General features: G+C 41.4%; 1 protein-coding gene across 2 annotated transcripts; it reads right to left on the reverse strand.

Moving 5' to 3' along the window:
• Positions 1-4,096: 4,096 nt before the first annotated feature.
• On the reverse strand, positions 4,097-21,994 carry LOC110531966 (cilia- and flagella-associated protein 251). 2 transcript variants are annotated; one of them, XM_021615514.2, is made up of 9 exons: positions 21,249-21,490; positions 21,051-21,147; positions 9,265-9,441; positions 9,083-9,181; positions 8,894-8,986; positions 8,706-8,801; positions 7,652-8,593; positions 4,896-5,047; positions 4,097-4,742 (listed from the first exon to the last, which is right to left on the reverse strand). In XM_021615514.2, exons 3-9 carry the CDS (start codon positions 9,334-9,336, stop codon positions 4,700-4,702), a joined length of 1,497 nt encoding a protein of 498 aa, XP_021471189.2. In that variant the 5' UTR covers positions 9,337-9,441; positions 21,051-21,147; positions 21,249-21,490; the 3' UTR covers positions 4,097-4,699. The 2 variants fall into 2 exon arrangements, with proteins under 2 accessions (XP_021471189.2, XP_021471186.2); XM_021615511.2 differs by having other exon boundaries at positions 4,098-4,742; positions 9,083-9,190; positions 21,249-21,994.
• Positions 21,995-22,032: the final 38 nt, after the last annotated feature.

Raw genomic sequence — 22,032 nt, forward strand, 5'->3', positions numbered from 1 at the left:
GGTGCATCAAAGCAGGGACCGAGACTGAAAAACAGCTTCTATCTCAAGGCCATCAGACTGTTAAACAGCCACCACTAACATTAAGTGGCTGCTGCCAACACACTGACTCAACTCCAGCCACTTTAATAATGGAAATTGATGTAAAAAATGTATCACTAGCCACTTTAAACAATGCCACTTAATATAATGTTTACATACCCTACATTACTCATCTTATATGTATATGTACAGTGGGGCAAAAAAGTATTTAGTCAGCCACCAATTGTGCAAGTTCTCCAACTTAAAAAGATGAGAGAGGCCTGTCATTTTCATCATAGGTACACTTCAACTGTGACAGACAAAATGAGGGAAAAAAATCCAGAAATTCACATTGTAGGATTTTTAATGAATTTATTTGCAAATGATGGTGGAAAATAAGTATTTGGTCAATAACAAAAGTTTATCTCAATACTTTGTTTATTACCATTTGTTGGCAATGACAGAGGTCAAACGTTTTCTGTAAGTCTTCACAAGGTTTTCACACACTGTTGCTGGTATTTTGGGCCATTCCTCCATGCAGATCTCCTCTAGAGCAGTGATGTTTTGGGGCTGTTGCTGGGCAACATGGACTTTCAACTCCCTCCAAAGATTTTCGATGGGGTTGAGATTTGGAGACTGGCTAGGCCACTCCAGGACCTTGAAATGCTTCTTACGAAGCCACTCCTTCGTTACCCGGGCGGTGTGTTTGGGATCATTGTCTTGCTGAAAGACCCAGCCACGTTTCATCTTCAATCCCCTTGCTGATGGAAGGAGGTTTTCACTCAAAATCTCACGATACATGGCCCCATTCATTCTTTCCTTTACACGGATCAGTCGTCCTGGTCCCTTTGCAGAAAAACAGCCCCAAAGCATGATATTTCCACCCCCATGCTTCACAGTAGGTATGGTGTTCTTTGGATGCAACTCAGCATTCTTTGTCCTCAAACACGACGAGTTGAGTTTTTACCAAAAAGTTATATTTTGGTTTCATCTGACCATATGACATTCTCCCAATCTTCTTCTGGATCATTCAAATGCTCTCTAGCAAACTTCAGACGGGCCTGGACATGTACTGGCTTAAGCAGGGGGACACGTCTGGCACTGCAGGATTTGAGTCCCTAGCGGCGTAGTGTGTTACTGATGGTAAGCTTTGTTACTTTGGTCCCAGCTCTCTGCAGGTCATTCACTAGGTCCCCCCGTGTGGTTCTGGGATTTTTGCGCACCGTTCTTGTGATCAATTTGACCCCACGCAGTGAGATCTTGCGTGGAGCCCCAGATCGAGGGAGATTATCAGTGGTCTTGTATGTCTTCCATTTCCTAATAATTGCTCCCACAGTTGATTTCTTCAAACCAAGCTGCTTACCTATTGCAGATTCAGTCTTCCCAGCCTGGTGCAGGTCTACAATTTTGTTTCTGGTGTCCTTTGACAGCTCTTTGGTCTTGGCCATAGTGGAGTTTGGAGTGTGACTGTTTGAGGTTGTGGACGGGTGTCTTTTATACTGATAACAAGTTCAAACAGGTGCCATTAATACAGGTAACGAGTGGAGGACAGAGGAGCCTCTTAAAGAAGAGAGCCAGTAATCTTGCTTGTTTGTAGGTGACCAAATACTTATTTTCCACCATAATTTGCAAATAAATTCATAAAAAATCCTACAATGTGATTTTCTGGATTTTCTTCCTCATTTTGTCTGTCATAGTTGAAGTGTACCTATGATGTAAATGACAGGCCTCTCTCATCTTTTTAAGTTGGAGAACTTGCACAATTGGTGGCTGACTAAATATTTTTTTGCCCCACTGTATATACTGTACTCTATATCATCTACTGCATCTTTATGTAATACATGTATCACTAGCCACTTTAAACTATGCCACTTTGTTTACATACCCTACATTACTCATCTCATATGTACCCATCTACTGCATCTTGCCTATGCCGTTCTGTACCATCACTCATTCATATATCTTTATGTACATATTCTTTATCCCTTTACACTTGTGTGTATAAGGTAGTAGTTGTGGAATTGTTAGGTTAGATTACTTGGTGGTTATTACAAGCATTTCGCTACACTCGCATTAACATCTGCTAACCATGTGTATGTGACAAATAAAATTATTTGATTTGCACACAGGTGGACTTTATTTAAATGTCACACGATCTGTCACATGATCTCAGTATACATACACCTGTTCTGAAAGGCCCCAGAGTCTGCAACACCACTAAGCAAGGGGCACCACCAAGCACCGGCACTATGAAGACCAAGGAGCTCTCCAAACAGGTCATGGACAAAGTTGTGGAGACGTACAGATCAGGGTTGGGTTATAAAAAAATATCAGAAACTTTGAACATCCCACGGAGCATCATTAAATCCATTATGAAAAAATTGAAAGAATATGGCACCAACAACAAACCTGCCAAGAGAGGGCCGCCCACCAAAACTCACAGACCAGGCAATTAATCAGAGAGGAAACAAAGAGACCAGAAGGAGACCTGAAGGAGGTGCAAAGCTCCACAGCAGAGATTGGAGTATCTGTCCATATGACCACTTTAAGCCGTACACTCCACAGAGCTGGGCTTTACGGAAGAGTGGCCAGAAAAAAAGCCATTGCTTAGAGAAAAAAATAAGCAAACACGTTTGGTGTTCACCAAAAGGCATATGGGAGACTCACCAAACATATGGAAGAAGGTACTCTGGTCAGATGAGACTAAAATTAAGCTTTTTGGCAAAACAATATGGGAAACAACATGTCTGGCGCAAACCCAATACCTCTCATCACCCCGAGAACACCAGCATGGTGGTGGCAGCATCATGCTTTGGGGATGTTTTCCATCGGCAGGGACTGGGAAACTGGACAGAATTGAAGGAATGATGGATGGCGCTAAATACAGGGCAATTCTTGAGGGAAACCTGTTTCAGTCTTCCAGAGATTTGAGACTGGGACAGAGGTTCACCTTCCAGCAGGACAATGACCCTGAGCATACTGCTAAAGCAACACTCGAATGGTTTAAGGGGAAACATTTAAATGTCTTGGAATGGCCTAGTCAAAGCCCAGACCTCAATCCAATTGAGAATCTGTGGTATGACTTAAAGATTGCTGTACACCAGCGGAACCCATCCAACTTGAAGGAGCTGGAGCAGTTTTGCCTTGAAGAATGGGCAAAAATCCCAGTGGCTAGATGTGCCAAGATTAAAGAGACATAGCCCAAGATACTTGCAGCTGTAATTGATGCCAAAGGTGGCTCTACAAAGTATTGACTTGGGGGGGGGGGGGGGGGGGGGGTGAATAATTATGCACGTTCAAGTTATCCGTTTTTTTTGTCTTATTTCACAATAAAAAATATTTTGCATCTTGAAAGTGGTAGGCATGTTGTGTAAATAAAATGATTCAAACCCCCCAAAAATGTATTTTAATTTGAGGTTGTAAAGCAACATAATATAAAAAAATGCCTGGTTTAAATGAAGATATGGATTTCTCACCTTTCCTGTAGGGTTGTGATAGGTCCCTTTGCTGTCATCGAGTGGACATTTTGCTCTATTGCCCTCAGCTATGTTTGCTGTGTTCTAGTGTACTATGGAATAGATGGCTCTCCTATTCTTGGCACTTTTCCCAGTCATATTTAAGGTCAGAACTACCTTTCAAGGCATTCTGATGCTTCTAGCTTGGAGTTGAATTTTTTGATAACATATCTTCAGAATTTCACTTTTTAATGTGTTTTGTATTACTTACTAGGTGTTGTCCAATCAATTTTGTAACCACTCCCTCTTCAAATTAGGGCCGATTGGAAAACGCTGTTCAAAAGAGGACATTGTATTATAATTTCTTTGTACTCCCTGAGGAAGGCCATGCAGCCAAAACGCATCGGATTTTAAAAACTTTGTTTTTGAACATGCCATACAAATAAAGGCATTTAAATTACTTATATGAAGAGTGCCTTGGTCCTCCTTTCTTTTGGATAACCAATTTACCCCTTTTACCAAAGAGCCCCTTCTATCTACCAAAATATACTATTGTGTACCTTATAGCAGTGCTTCCTCCTCTTCTTCTTTCTACTGGGGTATATTGTATTGATTGATTGATTTTTTAAATCCATTTTAAAATAAGGCGGTAACGTAACAAAATGTGGAAAAAGTGGAGGGGTCTCAATACTCTCAGAATGCACTACTACTAGATACCTAACAGGAGGCGCTGTGTTGAAGCCAGCCTCCTATTTGGCACTCCTCCACTGTGTTTTTTTTTATTTTGGAAGCTATAAAAATCAATTTATTAACATCTACATTTGTTTTTGCCAGTTTTATTCTAGTACAGACACATTAATGCACACTTTAAAATTGTATTATATAAACTGAACATAAAATTGAAAACTATATTAACATTTTCCTTTAAGTATATATTTTTTTAAGTTCTGTTACTGTTCCCACTACATCAACAAATGTGTCTTTAGAACATTTAATTGAAATACTGTATAATTCCATTCATTCATATGGAGGACTGCTTCTTCTGGGGAGCACCAATATGGCTGACCGGTGGCTTTAAAGCCTCTCATTGGCCAATACATAGTATCAGTAATCCAGAGTTTATATGCAATCATTGGGTGAAACCCAGATGGATAAACCAAAGATTATCAAAATCAAAAACAAAATCAAGCTGGTTTCAAACTTTATTTTTTCTAAATATTTTGTCATCATTGAATGCATGTCAGTTTGAGCAGCAGCAATTGGAGAAACCTGTGATTTAAAATACAATATAGTTACCATATATAGACAACATACTGTACATAGGCAATATATTCCATTCATCATATACTTATGATAACCGACATTATTTTTCTCTCTCGCTCTCTGGCTCTCATTCATCCATCAATTCATTACTGCACTTACCCTGACTTTTTATTCTCTTCTGGCTTACTTTCCACCATTTCCTCCTTCTGCAGCAACTGACTGTCTTTCTCCTCATCCTTCACTTGTTCTCTCTGTGTCTTCTTCTTTTTCTTCTTCCCTTTCCCTTTGCCAGTCTTCTTTGCCTCGTCATCCTAAGATTGGTAGATGGAGGTTATTGTAGTGACTGACACCTAGATGTCTAAGTTGTAACAGGTCTATACAGTCTATACACTACCTATGTAACTATACTGAACAAAAATATAAATGCAACATTCAACAATTTCTAACATTCGACTGATTTACAGTTCACACATTATAAGTAAATCAGTCAATTGAAATCAATTCGTTAGGCCCCAATCTTTGGATTTCACATGACTGAGAATACAGATATGCATCTGTTGGTCACAGATAATGCTTTTTAAGGTAGGGGCGTGGGTCAGAAAACCAGTTAGTATCTGGTGTGACCACCATTTGCATCATGCAGTGTCATAAAGTTTACATACACCTTAGCCAAATACAGTTTTTCACAATTCCTGACATGTAATCCATCCTAGTAAAAATTCCCTGTCTTAGGTCAGTTAGGATCACCATTTTATTTTAAGAATGCAAAATGTCAGAATAATAGTAGAGAGAACAATTTATTTCAGCTTTTATTTCTTTCATCACATTCCCAGTGGGTCAGAAGTTTACATACACTCAATTAGTATTTGGTAGCATTGCCTTTAAGTTGTTTAACTTGGGTCAAATGTTTTGGGTAGCCTTCCACAAACTTCCCGTAATAAGTTGGGTGAATTTTGGCCCATTCCTCCTGACAGAGCTGGTGTAACAGAGTCAGGTTTGTAGGCCTCCTTGCTCACACACGCTTTTTCAGTTCTGCCCACAAAATGTCTATAGGATTGAGGTCAGGGCTTTGTGTTGGCCATTCCAATGCCTTGACTTTGTTGTCCTTAAGCCAGTTTGCCTCAACTTTGGAAGTATGCTTGGGGTCATTGTCCATTTGGAAGACCCATTTGCAACCAAGCTTTAACTTCCTGACTGATGTCTTGAAATGTTGCTTCAATATACCCACGTATTTTTTATTTTGTGAAGTGCACGAGTCCCTCCTGCAACAAAGCACCCCCACAACATGATGCTGCCACCCCCGTGCTTCACGGTTGGGATGGTGCTCTTCAGCTTGCAAGCCTCCCCTTTTTCCTCCAAACATAATGATGGTCATTATGGCCAAACAGTTCTATTTTTGTTTAATCGGACCAGAGGACATACAGTGTCTCCAAAAAGTAGGATCTTTGTCCCCATGTGCAGTTGCAAACCGTAGTCTGAAATTTTTATGACAGTTTTGGAGCAGTGGCTTTTTCCTTGCAGAGCGGCTATTCAAGTAATATCGATATATGACTTGTTTTACTGTGGATATAGATACCTGTTTCCTCCAGCGTCTTCACAGGGTCCTTTGCTGTTGTTCTGGGATTGATTTGCCCTTTTCGCACCAATGTACGTTCATCTCTAGGAGACAGAACGCATATCCTTCCTGAGGAGTATGACAGCTGCGTGGTCCCATGGTGTTTAGACTTGCGTGCTATTGTTTGTACAGATGAACGTGGTTCCTTCAGGCATTTGGAAATTGCTCCCAAGGGTGAACCAGACTTGTGGAGGTCTGCAATTTTTTTCCTGAGGTCTTGGCTGATTTCTTTAGATTTTCCCATGATGTCAAGCAAAGAGGCACGGAGTTTGAAGGTAGACCTTGAAATACATCCACAGGTACACCTCCAATTGACTCAAATTATGTCAATTAGCCTTTCAGAAGCTTCTAAAGCCATGACATCATTTTCTGTAATTTTCAACTTAGTGTATGTAAACTTCTGGAATTGTGATACAGTGAATTATAAGTGAAATAATCTGTCTGTAAACAATTGTTGACTTGACAAAACTCTAGTTTGTTGACAAGAAATTTGAGGAGTGGTTGAAAAACAAGTTTTAATGACTCCAACCTAAGTGTATGTGAACTTCCGACTTCAACTGTATATCCTTCGCATAGAATTGATCAGGCTGTTGATTGTGGCCTGTGGAATGTTGGATATTGTCGGGAACTGGAACCCGGTGTCGTACACGTCGATCCAGAGCTTGGAAGAACTGGGCCATTTTCAGCTTCCGGGAATTGTGTGCAGATCCTTACGATATGGGGCAGTGCATTATCATGCTGAATCATGAGGTGATGGCGGCGGATGAAGGGCACAACAATGGGCCTCATGATCGGTATGTCTGTATATTGAAATTGCCATTGATAAAATGCAATTGTGTTCATTGTGCGTAGCTTATGCCTGCACATATAGCCCCACCGCCACCATGGGGCACAGCAAACCGCTCGCCCACACGACGCCATGCAGTTGTGAGGCTGGTTTGACGTACTGCCAAATTCTTTAAAACAACGTTGGAGGTAGCATTTGGTAGATTAATCCACTTCTTGATATGCCACATCTGTCAGGTGGATCGAATATCTTGGCAAAGGAGAAATGCTCACTAACAGGTATGCAAACAAATCTGTGCACAACATTTGACAGAAATAAGCTTTTCGTGCGTATGGAAAATGTTGGGGATATTTTAGTTCAGCTCATGAAATATGGGACCAAACACAAGTTGTGTTTATATTTATGTTCAGTGTATGTTTGAGTTATAGTTTTATATGAAGAAACAATGGTGAAACATATTCCCATCATATAACTGAACTGTCAAGTCATCGCCATGTTCCCATCATCACCCACCTGTTGGCCTCTTGCCCATCCCTTGAGGAGCCTCCTGCCCGCTTCAGTCAGAGGGGTAATGGGGGCCAGACGGGGACTGTGGCAGAAGTGGAGATACTGCGCAGTCTGGGCAGACACTGACTTCTGGGCTGCTCTCCTTCCATGGAGGTCCTGGAGCATGTTGTTGATCATGATGTCCCACAGCATGCCTATCTTGCCCAGTATCTCCTCAGTGCGTGTCTGGTAGACTGACTCCAAGCACTGCAGCAGGGTGGTCAACATCTTCCGGTCCTGGACTTCCCTATTCTTGTTCTGCTCATAGTCATTCTTCATATCATGCTCAATGTCGCCCTTGATCAAGTGCATCTGCATCTTCACCTCCTTGCAGATAGTCTCTATGCCATCCTCCTCCTCGCTCTCTTCATCCGCCTCACTCTCCTCTTCACTCCCCTCCCTGTCTCCCTCCTCCACCTTCTCCTCTTTCTCCTTCTCTTCCGCTCCCTCTGTATCACCCTCTTCATCCTCACTCTCCTCTTCCTTTTCACTTTCCTCCTCTCCCTCTTTCTCCTCTTCCTCTGTCTCCCCCTCTTCCGCACCTTCTTCCCCCTGGCTCTCCTCTTCCCTCCCTATCATCCACTTTTCCATCCATCCTTTTATCTGCTCTTCTCTCTTTTTCTGTCTCTCTCTCTTCACTTGGGCCAGAGTGTAATGGTCCCTCTCTCTGCGCTGCCGTCTATCCTCTAGGCCCTCTCTAACCCGCTCCAGCTCCAGCTCCAGGTCACGTTGCAGGACAACTATCCCTTGGTGGGCCACCCTCAGGGTCTCTGCTCTGAACTGGGCCCAGTGTCTTTCCCTGATCTGGCGGTCCCTGCTCTGGTAGAAGCGCTTCTTCAGGTTATCTAAGCAGCAAGGGAGGGGCATATCATGGTCTTTGTCCTTATCTCGGTCCTTATCTACCTGGATCTTTGAAGGTCAAACATAGTGACAAGTAGAGAAAGGCAATTTTGATCAAATGTTGTTGGAAAACGATTATGCACGCACACACACACAGGCACAAATATCATGGGTATTTTACCTGTTCTTGGCCCTGTGCTGAAGCACATTCTACATCCTCAGTCTTTCGGGGAGCTGGATATTCCTTGTCAGGAGAGTCCTCCAAGTCCTCAATAATCTGTTTATCATATTTAGAGAGTGTGTAGGTCAGAGCTCCATTCTCCATATTCAGACAGACAGTAACACAAATGTGTGGCACTGATCTCTTACCAGTGGTTCACAAACAGGGGGGGTGTTCACATAGGCATTCTCCAGGGCATCAACAGGGTGAGGTAGGAGGATGTCAGGGTTGTGTTCCTCTACCTGGGTCAGTGCAGACATTTTGGGTCAGATATATTGATGCAGCGCAGACTGGGCAGTTCTGGTCAAATTCAATTGATAAAAACACAGCCTTATTACCAGTTGTTGGCCCTCGGTTGAAGCCTTATCTGTATCTTCAGTGTCCTTTGGAGGAACTGGACTTTCCTTTACAGTAGACTCCTCCAAGTCCTCAATATCCTGAAGAATCTGTCAGTCAACTGGTCAGAACTCATCTATACACAGGCAGTCAAACAAAGACATGGGTAGCAGTGATCTCTTACCAGTGGTTCACAGACAGATGGGGTTTTCACAGCCTCTGCATTTTCTTCCTGCACCTCTTCACACACTTTCATGTGTGATGCCTGTCCACCCTCATCCTTTAGACTGGACGGAAGGACGATCCTGTCCCCCGAGGACCTCTGCTTCTTGTCACTGTGAGCTCTTCCTAGGTCATTTGTCTAATGATGCAAAGCCATGTTTAATAAATGGTTATTCATTTGGTTATTAGTCAGTATGTTCCTTCGACATGTTGGCACTGTTGAACCTATCTAGTTGACTTTCCAGTCATTTGGAAGTAAGACTGGAGGAACACCTCACAAAGTCGGGATTCTTGCACACAACATTGACCTGTTTATAACAGGGATACAAAGTATATAGAGAGCAGGTGCTTTCACACAGCCTGAGGTTCCTGAGTTAATTAAGCAATTAACATCCCATCATGCTTAGGGTCATGTATAAAAATGATGGGTGGGCTACCATGGCTATGCCACAAAAGGATGACAATGCCCCCAACCACAGGGCATGAGTAGTCACTGACTGGTGTGATGGACATTAAAATGATGTAAACCATATGTCATGGCTGTCACAGTCACCAGATCTCAACCCAATGGACCAAATAAGGGATATTCTAGAGTGAGACAGTGTTTTCTACCACCACCAACAAAACACCAAACTATGGAATTTCTTGTGGGAAAATGCTATTGTATCCTTCCAATAGTGGTCCAGACAGTGTTGTAGTACACATAGTGAGTGTCTCGAAGGTTGGATTCATGTGTGCCTGGTCTTGCCTCTGCCTCGTACAGTGAGGACTCATATGTTCTCAGATTATTACATGGTTTGCTTTTTCTGTAAAGTTTTTTGGAAATCTGACACAGCGGTTGCATTAAGGAGAGGTATATCTATATTTCCATGTCTAACAATTGTATTTTCATTGACATTTATGATGAGTATTTCTGTAAAATGATGTGGCAAGAGGCCAACAGGTGGGTGATGATGGGAACGTGGCGATGACTTGACAGTTCAGTTATATGATGGGAATATGTTTCACCATTGTTTCTTTATATAAAACTATAACTCAAACATACACTGAACAAAAATATAAACGCAACTTGTAAAAATGGCTGTGTTTTTCTGTGAGTTGGTGGTGACCTAACATAATCGTTTGTGGTGCTTTCACTGGAAAGCCTATTCGAAATTGAACACTGTGGTGGGATTAACAACAAGATTACCTTTAAAATGGTATAAAATACATTTTAATTATGAGATTTCTGTTGTTTTGAATTTGGAGCCCTGCACTTTTACTGGCTGTTGCCATATCGATCCCGTTAACGGGATTGCAGCCCTACGTTTTAACAGCCTGTTATAGACATTTGCGCAGTGGCAAACATATAGGCCTTCAGTGTGTGACAGGTTGGTGATTCTGAAAGGACAGCAACCATAATACCAGCACACTCATGTAGGAGAGTGCACTTTTTATAAAACACAAAGGGCCAGTGGTGTAGTGGAGGCTATCCGCAGGTATAAACCGTATACACTTTTTTTTCAGTGGGCATTGCGTATACTCACTTCTTAATCCCTACTGATGCCTATCAAAAGTGTATTTTTTCAATTTAATTTTTTTTTTAAATAATTGTTAAAATCTGACAAATCTATTTGAAAACTTAAAACATTTTTTTTTTACAAAATACAATTTGTAAAAGATTTTTCACACAGGATGCCTTTCCAAAAAACATTGGATTTTTCAAACAGGAAGCCTTTCCTTTACTGGGCGGGCCATGTGTGAACTTTTTAGAAAAGTTAGAGGTTACCTAGCCTCAAACTCATGCCCTGTGTGTACCTAACTGACCGTCTCTGCCCAGTCATCGCCATTTACTCGTTGTTGTCTTAGCTCTGCCGATCAACTCTTGTGATTGCTATATGCCTCTCTCTAATGTCAATATGCCTTGTCTACTGCTGTTTCGGGAAGTTCTTATTGTTTTATTTCACTGTAGAGCCCCCAGTCCCGCTCAACATGCCTTAGATAGCTCTTCTGTCTCACCCCCCACACTTGCGGAGACCTCACCTGGCTTAACTGGTGCCTCCAGAGATGGAACCTCTCTCATCGTCACTCAATCGCTAGGTTTACCTCCACTATACTCACATCCTACCATACCCTTGTCTGTACATTATGCCCTAAATCTATTTGAGAATTTCAATAAGCATTTTTCTATGGCTGGCCATGCTTTCCACCTGGCTACCCAACATAGCTTCCTTCACTCATGCTGCCAAACATAACCTCGTAAAACTGACTATCCTACCGATCCTTGACTTTGGCGATGTCATTTACAAAATAGCCTCCAACACTCTACTCAGCAAATTGGATGTAGTCTATCACAGTGCCATCCGTTTGTCACCAAAGCTCTATATACTACCCACCACTGCGACATGTATGCTCTCGTTGGCTGGCCCTCGCTACATATTCATTGCCAAACCCACTGTAAAGCACCACCTTATCTCAGCTCACTGGTCACCATAGCAACACCTACCTGTAGCACACGCTCCATCAGGTATATTTCACTGGTCATCCCCAAAGCCAACACCCCCTTTGACCGCCTTTCCTTCCGGTTCTCTGCTACCAATGACTGGAACGAATTGCAAAAATCACTGAAGCTGGAGACATATCTCCCTCACTAACTTTAAGCACCAACTGTCAGAGCAGCTTACCGATTACTGCACCTGTACACAGCCCATCTGTAAATAGCCCACCCAACTACCTCATACCAATATTGTTATTTTGCTATTTTGCACCCCAGTATCACTACTTGCATATCATAATCTGCACATCTATCGCTCCAGTGTTAATGCTAAATTGTAATTATTTTGCCACTATGGCCTATTTACTGCCTTACTTCCCTAATCTTACTACATTTGCACACACTGTATATAGATTTTTCTTTTGTGTTATTGACTGTATGTTTGTTCATGTGTTGTTGTTTGTGTCACACTGCTTTGCTTTATCTTGGCCAGGTCACAGTCGTAAATGAGAACTTTGTTCTCAACTGACCTATCTGGTTAAATAAAGGTGAAATAAAATGTAAAAAATAAAATACCCACTTCTTCAGGCATCACTACACCACTGCATAGGGCCGGTGTTAAAGGATAAGCAGACCATAAACTCGGACATAATAAGCCAGTAGGTCCAAATTATAAGAATTTACAACTATTACTGCCCATTGCAAAAAAAACATTTCACATTTAGCACACAAAAAAAGTTTAAAGTGGAATTGACAGTGATTTAACTACTTTGCAGATATGAAACAGACTATTACATTCCCAGTTTATGCTACAAAACTATCTTTGAGGTTTTACAAATAGGTTATATTTGACTCATCGTTCCATGAGGTACAATAAGGCATTGTTGGCAGAATAGATGGATGCAGTTCAATGCCTGATTAATATAATTCACCAATACATGTCTCGGTAGTGCAAAAAATATTGTTATCAGGTTGTAAATCACAGCTGGCTTGGTACATTGTTTGTTGCCTCCATTCGGAATGCACTGTTTCAGTTTCAATGACTCAATATTCTGGACAAAAACGGATGAATGTAACTAAGGCTGGGAATGTCAATACAATCAAACTAGCAAGGGCAATGATCACAAGTCAATCAAACGTGGCTAATTGGCTAGCGAATATATTTAAGCAATCTAAAAACACGTAGCCTAACGTTAGCTAGCTAGCTGCTAGGAGGATGTCATAGCATGCCATTGGAGGAGTGGGTGAGGGACTGACTTTTCCCCCTCATATTGTTTTTTGGTGGCTATACACAGCTAGAAATGCAGGTGTCATTTGGTTAGCTAGCAAGAACATGAACGACTGTTATCCAGTTGACATATCTCTTGCGATCGCAAATTCCCTCTGGCTAGCTATTCTGATTTCTCTGAAGTGTGCCAGAGCACAGAACAACTGATGAATTTACAAAACACTCAGTAAACGTAGACACATGTTTTATAGTTAAACAGCCTAACCAGCTCTGCTATGGTGAATGAAATGGTCAGAGTGAGATGTTCTTTCATTTGTGTCTGGAACTAGCTAGCAAGCAAGTTACCTTGGGTGCTTGGTTGGGTCAATTATGCATTGACAGGCAAGCTGCAGAAGGACGAGGAGGCTACAGTTCCCCATGAGTGCAATTATGATGGCCAACTAACTGAAACAGTTTGAGAGGGTTTATCTACTATTCCTTCGTTAGATTTTAGCTCATCTTGCTCTGGCTAGCATTAGTTGTTGATCTTGTTGTTGTGCATAGCTGGGGGAAAGCCTACCTTTTCATGGTTTAGTCAATAGGACTGTAAAGTTCCCAAATGTAAGAGGACTCCCGAGGTGTTTACATATTTGCAGAAATCTATTCAGGGATATTTTGTGGCTTTTGGTGAATGTGTTTTAAACACACAGTGCAGTTCAAAGTTAAAGATGGCAAGCCCATGTGGCAAATAGCTTTTTGTAAACTGGTGCTCTGGTTGGCTATAGTGCACCGGTCTGTGTAGACTCAGGTCCTGGACATTGACAGATTTCTTTATTCAGTTTTATTTATTGCAGTGTCTATTAATTGTCCAAACGCACGGCTGCTTTCCCACTCTATATTACTATAGAATTTTCACAAATGCGTTAGTATACGTAATTCCCAAACCTTCTAAGAATTTATGAAAAGGTGAAAATGGCCATATCTAAGTGGTTGCTTGTCAGATTTTTTTTTTTTAAGTGTCATTCTTCCAGGGGGTTATATGGAAACTTTTTAATAAGATTTAATGTGCCTAAATGCTTTCAGTTCCACTAAATGCAACAACCGGGAGACACATTGGGCGGCGCACAATTGGCCCAGCGTCTCCTGGCTTAGGGGGGGGGTTTGGCTGGCAGGGATGTCCTTGTCTCATCGCACTCTAGCGATTCCTGTGGGAGGCCGGGCGCAGTGCACGCTGACACGGTCGCCAGGTGTAAAGTGTTTCCTCCGACACATTGGTGTGGCTGGCTTTCGGGTTAAGCAGGCATTGTGTCAAGAAGCAGTGTGGCTTGGTTGAGTTGTTTCGGAGGACGCATGGCTCTCGACCGTCGCCTCTCCCGAATCCGTACAGGAGTGGCAGTGATGAGACAAGACTGTAACTACCAATTGGATACAACAAAATTGGGGAGAAAAGGGGTTGATGATCATTTGCAACTTAACTTTTTGTTGAAAGTTATTCTTGAAAAGGGAGAAGCTAACAAATGAGCAACAACATCATCTTTGATAACACCTGCTGCAGTCACTGCAAACTAGCCAACAACAAAGCTAGCTAGCTAGACCTTAAGAAAATTACTGCGCAGTGACCTGTTGGTCTTCAAGAAGGCAGAAGTTTCCATTCGTTTTTGTAAAAACGGTCCCACTGTCACGACTTCCGCCAAAGTTGGCTCCCCTGCCTGTTCGGGCGGTGCTCGGCGGTCGTAGTCACCGTCCTACTAGCCGCTACCGATCCCTTTTTCGTTTGTCTGTTGGTTTTGTCTTATTAGTTTCACCTGTGTGTATTTTGGTTTCATTAGCTTCCCTATATGTAGTAGTTTGACCCGCCCTTGTTTTGTGCGGGATTGTCTTTTGTTACGTGTGTACATATTAGGTCATTGTGCATTTTATTTTCTATACTGAACACCCTGTGGTTTTGGGTTGTCTGGTATAGTGTCCTGCGCCCTGTATTGTATTGGGCTTATCAGTTTGGTGTGCAATAGTAAAGCACTTTACTCCGTTACTCTCTCTCTGATTCCTGCACACACACCTAGTCCCGCGTGACACCCACCCATTAAGTCAAAATGTGATTGGTTTATTCCATTGTCACTTCAAAATGTGGCCCTAATACAGTTGAATGGCAGATGCCTTTATCTAGCTTCTGATGGCCTACCTAGACAATGGCTGACATAGCTAGCTAGATTTATCTCACCAGAGACCAACAAAGAAAAATCCTGATTGGATATTTTTTTCTCTTCAGTGTTAACCCTTTCCTTTCCAACAAAAACCGAAAATACTAAATCAGAACATCATTGAAAATAATTATATAATTATTATTACAATCATCATTTTATAAATCATAAACACTTCTCTGAAGGCATAGAAGGCCCATTGTTCCCCATTATGTTTCTGTTAGAGCCACTACAAATTATTACTATTTTCCCATTTAAAAAAAAACTATTCTGAATGTCTAAAGAATCCATATGGCCTTCTGAAATATGAACATGGAAATACTGGACAATTTGAACGCTTATTATGGTGGTGATTTGAGAGAATTACAATCATGGTCTTGAATTGGACACGCATTTTTCTGGTCTCGGTTTTGACTTGGTCTCGGAAACCTTGTCCCCCTCCCGTTCTTGGTTCTTGACTTGGTTTTTAAATTCCAGTTAGGTAACTACTGACACAACATACAAAAATAAATACAATTTAGCTGTAATGCTTTCGAATATATTGGACATGTTGTCAAACCATGAAGAAATAGGACATCGCAATAATCATAGGGATAACGGTAACTCAATACTTACATAAGACTGTGGCTTATATGACCTTTTGCTCTTTCTCTGCTGATCCATTTTGAGGTCTATGTTGGAAGAGCACAGGTTCTAAGAAGAAACTCCCCCACAAATCTTAGGTCAAATTATTATTAGGTACACACGGTATGTTTAAATTGTTGTATGTTTAAATTGTTTCATTATCATGAGGGAGTCTTCTATCCATTCATGGCACGGACACTTTCCCTGCTGGAATGAGATGCAGATTTGAAAATTGTTGAGATGCTGTAACCTTGACTACCTAGCATTAGAATGTGTATGTCTAGAATTAGAACTAATGATAATTCTATGGACTAATGACCCTCTAATTATATTCATGGACTCAATAAACAATGTTCACAGTATGAAACAAAAATAAAATCAACTTCACAACAGGAACAAAAGATTTTTCATGTTATTTACACTTGTTACATAATTTAAAACAGTTGTTTTGGTATTTGTATGTGATATACATATCTAATTGATAAACTATTGCTTAGACCAGTGGTATCTGTCCTCTCTTGATTGAAGTGATAAAAAAAGTAACCCTTAAATTACCAGGTAAGTTGACTGAGAACCGAGAATGTAGCCAGGACACCAGGGTTACCACCCCTACAATAAGTGCCATGGGATCTTTAGTGACCACAGAGAGTCAGGACACCCATTTAACATCCCATCCAAAGAAAGCACCCTAAACAGGGCCATAGCCCCAATCACTGCCCTGGGATATTATTTGTTTTAGACCAGAGGAAACAGGGCATCCTACTGGCCCTCCAACACCACTACCTGCATCATCTGGTCTCCCATCCAGGGACCAACCCTGGTTAGTTTGAGGCAAGCCAGCAGTAGGGTACATGGTGGTATGCAGCTGGCCAGGTTACCTAAGGTTTTAAGGTACACAGCTGTGTATTACTACATTTTATAGGTACCATTCATGAGCAACGTGTGGCAGCATTCAAACAAATCTTAATTAATAGCAAATAAACACATTATCCACAGACACATTCCTTACTTATTTGCTTATTTCTTTCTGCCCCTTTGGTCTCCATCTCCACCCATCCCTCTCTCCCTCCCACTTTTCAGAGAGAGAGAGAGAGCATAGCCTTGCTTTTGAGAGGCCACTGTAGGCAGACCTGGCTCTCAAGAGAAGACAGGCAATGTGCTCACTGCCCACAAAAGCAGGTGCAAAGTTGAGCTGCACACCTGCCAGATGTATGACCATATTAGAGACACATATTTCCCTCAGATTACACAGACCCACATTTTTTTTTAACAAATCCAGTTTTGATAAACTCCCATATCAATTGGGTGAAATGATGATGATGTGATGATGATGATGATGATGGTGATGATGATGATGTGATGATGATGTGAAATCACAGCAGCATGATTTGTGACCTGTTGCCACAAGGGCAACCAGTGAAAAACAAACACCATTATAAATACAACCCATCTTTATGTTTATTTATTTTCTCTTTTGTACTTTAACTATCGTTATAACACTGTACATAGCCACAATGACATTTGAAATGTCTCTATTTCTCTGAAACCTTTGTGAGTGTAATGTTTACAGTTAATTTTTTATTGTTTATTTCACTTTTGCTTATTATCTATTCACTTGCGTTGGCAATGTAAACATACAGTGCCTTGCGAAAGTATTCGGCCCCCTTGAACTTTGCGACCTTTTGCCACATTTCAGGCTTCAAACAATAAAGATATAAAACTGTATTTTTTTGTGAAGAATCAACAACAAGTGGGACACAATCATGAAGTGGAACGACATTTATTGGATATTTCAAACTTTTTTAACAAATCAAAAACTGAAAAATTGGGTGTGCTAAATTATTCAGCCCCTTTACTTTCAGTGCAGCAAACTCTCTCCAGAAGTTCAGTGAGGATCTCTGAATGATCCAATGTTGACCTAAATGACTAATGATGATAAATACAATCCACCTGTGTGTAATCAAGTCTCTGTATAAATGCACCTGCACTGTGATAGTCTCAGAGGTCCGTTAAAAGCGCAGAGAGCATCATGAAGAACAAGGAACACACCAGGCAGGTCCGAGATACTGTTGTGAAGAAGTTTAAAGCCGGATTTGGATACAAAAAGATTTCCCAAGCTTTAAACATCCCAAGGAGCACTGTGCAAGCGATAATATTGAAATGGAAGGAGTATCAGACCACTGCAAATCTACCAAGACCTGGCCGTCCCTCTAAACTTTCAGCTCATACAAGGAGAAGACTGATCAGAGATGCAGCCAAGAGGCCCATGATCACTCTGGATGAACTGCAGAGAGCTACAGCTGAGGTGGGAGACTCTGTCCATAGGACAACAATAAGTCGTATATTGCACAAATCTGGCCTTTATGGAAGAGTGGCAAGAAGAAAGCCATTTCTTAAAGATATCCATAAAAAGTGTCGTTTAAAGTTTGCCACAAGCCACCTGGGAGACACACCAAACATGTGGAAGAAGGTGCTCTGGTCAGATGAAACCAAAATTGAACTTTTTGGCAACAATGCAAAACGTTATGTTTGGCGTAAAAGCAACACAGCTCATCACCCTGAACACACCATCCCCACTGTCAAACATGGTGTTGGCAGCATCATGGTTTGGGCCTGCTTTTCTTCAGCAGGGACAGGGAAGATGGTTAAAATTGATGGGAAGATGGATGGAGCCAAATACAGGACCATTCTGGAAGAAAACCTGATGGAGTCTGCAAAAGACCTGAGACTGGGACGGAGATTTGTCTTCCAACAAGACAATGATCCAAAACATAAAGCAAAATCTACAATGGAATGGTTCAAAAATAAACATATCCAGGTGTTAGAATGGCCAAGTCAAAGTCCAGACCTGAATCCAATCGAGAATCTGTGGAAAGAACTGAAAACTACTGTTCACAAATGCTCTCCATCCAACCTCACTGAGCTCGAGCTGTTTTGCAAGGAGGAATGGGAAAAAATGTCAGTCTCTCGATGTGAAAAACTGATAGAGACATACCCCAAGCGACTTACAGCTGTAATCGCAGCAAAAGGTAGCGCTAGAAAGTATTAACTTAAGGGGGCTGAAAAATTTTGCATACCCAATTTTTCAGTTTTTGATTTGTTAAAAAAGTTTGAAATATCCAATAAATGTCGTTCCACTTCATGATTGTGTCCCACTTGTTGTTGATTCTTCACAAAAAAATACAGTTTTATATCTTTATTGTTTGAAGCCTGAAATGTGGCAAAAGGTCACAAAGTTCAAGGGGGCCGAATACTTTCGCAAGGCACTATGTTTCCTATGCCAATAAAGCCCTTTGAATTGAGAGAATAAAATGTGGTGGCTTGGATAATTGGAGACTGACAACTTGACAGGACATAACTACCACTGTAGTGTTAAGCTATATCAACGCAAGTTATGTCCCTGTAAGTACTCGGGCTGTCCATATATCCATTCATCAAGTCAGCGGTCTGCTTTTCAATTGTCAATTCTAGACACTCCCAACAAAAATACAACCCCTCCTGGACAAGCTCACAGAGACAGTGAGCCTCCTAGGCCATATACTAAATCAAGAGAAAGGCAACCTCAGAGGGGACAAGTAATAGTTACAGACACATTCCCATAAGAAGACAAGCCCTCTCTGGGGCCCAAGTAACTTTTCCCACATAAGCATACTTATGAACATTGATAAAACATCTTATTTATCAATGTTACCTAAAGAATTCTGATTCCGCTACCACAGCATGCAGTCATTTCTCTACTTCTATTAGTTAGATCATGTTACTCCAGGTGCTGTGTGACGAGTACTGAGTACGGAGTGGTAAAGGTTACCACAGTGTCTCGATTATTTCATCACCATCATTCACTTACGACAGGTGAGGCCGAGATCGTCATCTATTTTAATGTAACACCATTAGTCTCAGCCATTGGTCGACAGATTTAGGCTAATTCCAAGTTTAGCACCAGTCTGTCTGTTGTGTGTGTGGTAGAGTGTTGATAGTGTGTGTGGTTGTGTTGATAGTGAGTGTGTCTGTGTCTGTGTTTCCGAGGGGCTGTCCCGTAGACAGCACAGTATTACTACCCTGCCTAGCTGGACCAATGGCTGAGACCAATGGTTGACAAACCAATGTAAAAAGTGGTTTGTCAACCATGACTGTAAGCCTAAGCCAAAGTCAGTGTTCCTAAATGACAAATTAATGTGGCACCTCTTCCATTTTCAAAGTGTTTTCTCCCATTTGCTCTAATTGAACACAACCCTGGTCAGAGGGGCCAAAGGTCTGCAAGTCATTCACTGCCACTGTGGTGATAGTTGTTAAGGAGGGCACTATGGCCTGAGCATTATTCACTGTGCCTCCAGCCAGCTCAATGAGGTCATCCCAGATAACGCAAAGCTGGCAGGAAAAACAGATAGGAAAGTACATCCTGAGTGTGAACTTTCAGGTGACTCCATATACCTGTTCACGGCTGGGCAATACTCAGGTAAGGAAAACAATTATGAAAGTGAAAGAAAAAAAAAAGGAAGAAACTGCAGAGGCATAATCATGACAAAGAGAAACAAGTAGCAGTGAGCAAGACTGGTTAACAAAAAAATATCTAGAAATACAGTGCATTCGGAAAGTATTCAGACCCCTCAACTTTTTACAGATATTGTTACGTTACAGCCCTATTCTAAAATGGATCAAATAATTAAAATCTTAATCTACACACATTACCCCATAATGACAAAGTAAAGTGTTTTTACAAAAAAATACATATAAATTAGCAAAAATTTCAAACAGAAATATGTTATTTACATAAGTATTCAGACACTTTGCTATTAGAGTTGAAATTGAGCTCAGGTGCATCCTGTTTCCATTGATCATCCTTGAGATGTTTCTACAACTTGGGAGCTCCGAGACCGGATTGTGTCGAGGCACAGATCTGGGGAAGGGTATCAAACAATATCTACAGCATTGAATAATATAAAGTACTAATGGGTAAAGGGTAAATGTGACTTACTTTTTTTTTTTTTGCAAAAGTCTAAACCTGTATTTGCTTTGTCATAATGTGGTAGTGTGTATAGATTGAGGAGGAAAAAAATATTTGATCAATTTTAGAATAAGGCTGTAACGTAACAATCTGGAATAAATCGAGGGTGTCTGAATACTTTCTGAATGCACTTTAATAATTGCCACTCATTTTTAGGATAGTGGCAGTGAGACAGACAGAGACAGAATGATGAGGGAGAAAGAAGGGAGAGAAAGGAGAACGAGGAAAAAGTCCTGACCTGTATTATGTCTTGCCCTTGCGGCTGTGGTCATATGGGGCGAGAGCTGCTGCTGTCATGACATCACCTTCTGCTGGGACACCTGTACCTGCTGTTGCTGAAGGTAGAGCACAATGTGGTTATAATATGGATAATGTCAACAACTCCATCTTGTCTTTCACTAACTGTACCTTGTCTTTCCTGCCCTCAGTCTCTTACCAGACAGACAGTTCCAGCAGTGACCCAGCCACCTCGTTGCTGTCTGTGTAGATGCAGTTGACCCCCTGCTGGTAAACCATGGTGGTGGTTGTAGTGATAACACCTGCTTGCTGGTTGAACTCCTGCAGTGCCTCTGAGCTCTTGTTGGACAGGGACTCCAGGAACTCCTTCATCCGATACTGGGACACTGTGGACCTTCAGCCTCACTAGCTCCTCAAACAAGCCTTCCATACTATTCGCTACTCTAAGGTGACAAACACGATGCATGTCAATTAGTATTGTACCATAACCCTGCTGTTAATGACTTACTGTCATGAAGGCATACGTTACAATGGCTGTACATCAATGGGGTTGTGGTACACAGCTAGTCAGATTTGGTCGGTTCACAAGAAACATGCCTGAGTTTTGGATGGAAAATAAAGTTTTAGATCAATAATATTTGCTGAGGAAAATGTTAACTATTGTGGCCGTCCACTCACTGACGATAGTAGGATCTAGATTCCTGTTCAGCAAGTGTTGCTTTCAGTATGACAGAACAGTGTGCAACGTTGAATTAAACCGAAACGGTACTGTACGGCCAGGGGTGTATTCATTAGCCGGTCTGTTGCAAAGGAGGGAACGTTTAAACAAAAGTCCTTGCAGCAAAGCTAATATAACAAATGATTCCAAGTAGATGTTTACTGTGCTAATTCAAAAAAGAGTCGATGTAAAAAATATATCCACAGGGAAATGCACATGCAAGATATTACCGTGCAGCACGATTTTAAATTGTCACACCTCGCCA

The sequence above is a fragment of the Oncorhynchus mykiss genome, chromosome 9 (assembly GCF_013265735.2).
Source record: "Oncorhynchus mykiss isolate Arlee chromosome 9, USDA_OmykA_1.1, whole genome shotgun sequence".
Lineage (NCBI taxonomy): Eukaryota > Metazoa > Chordata > Actinopteri > Salmoniformes > Salmonidae > Oncorhynchus > Oncorhynchus mykiss.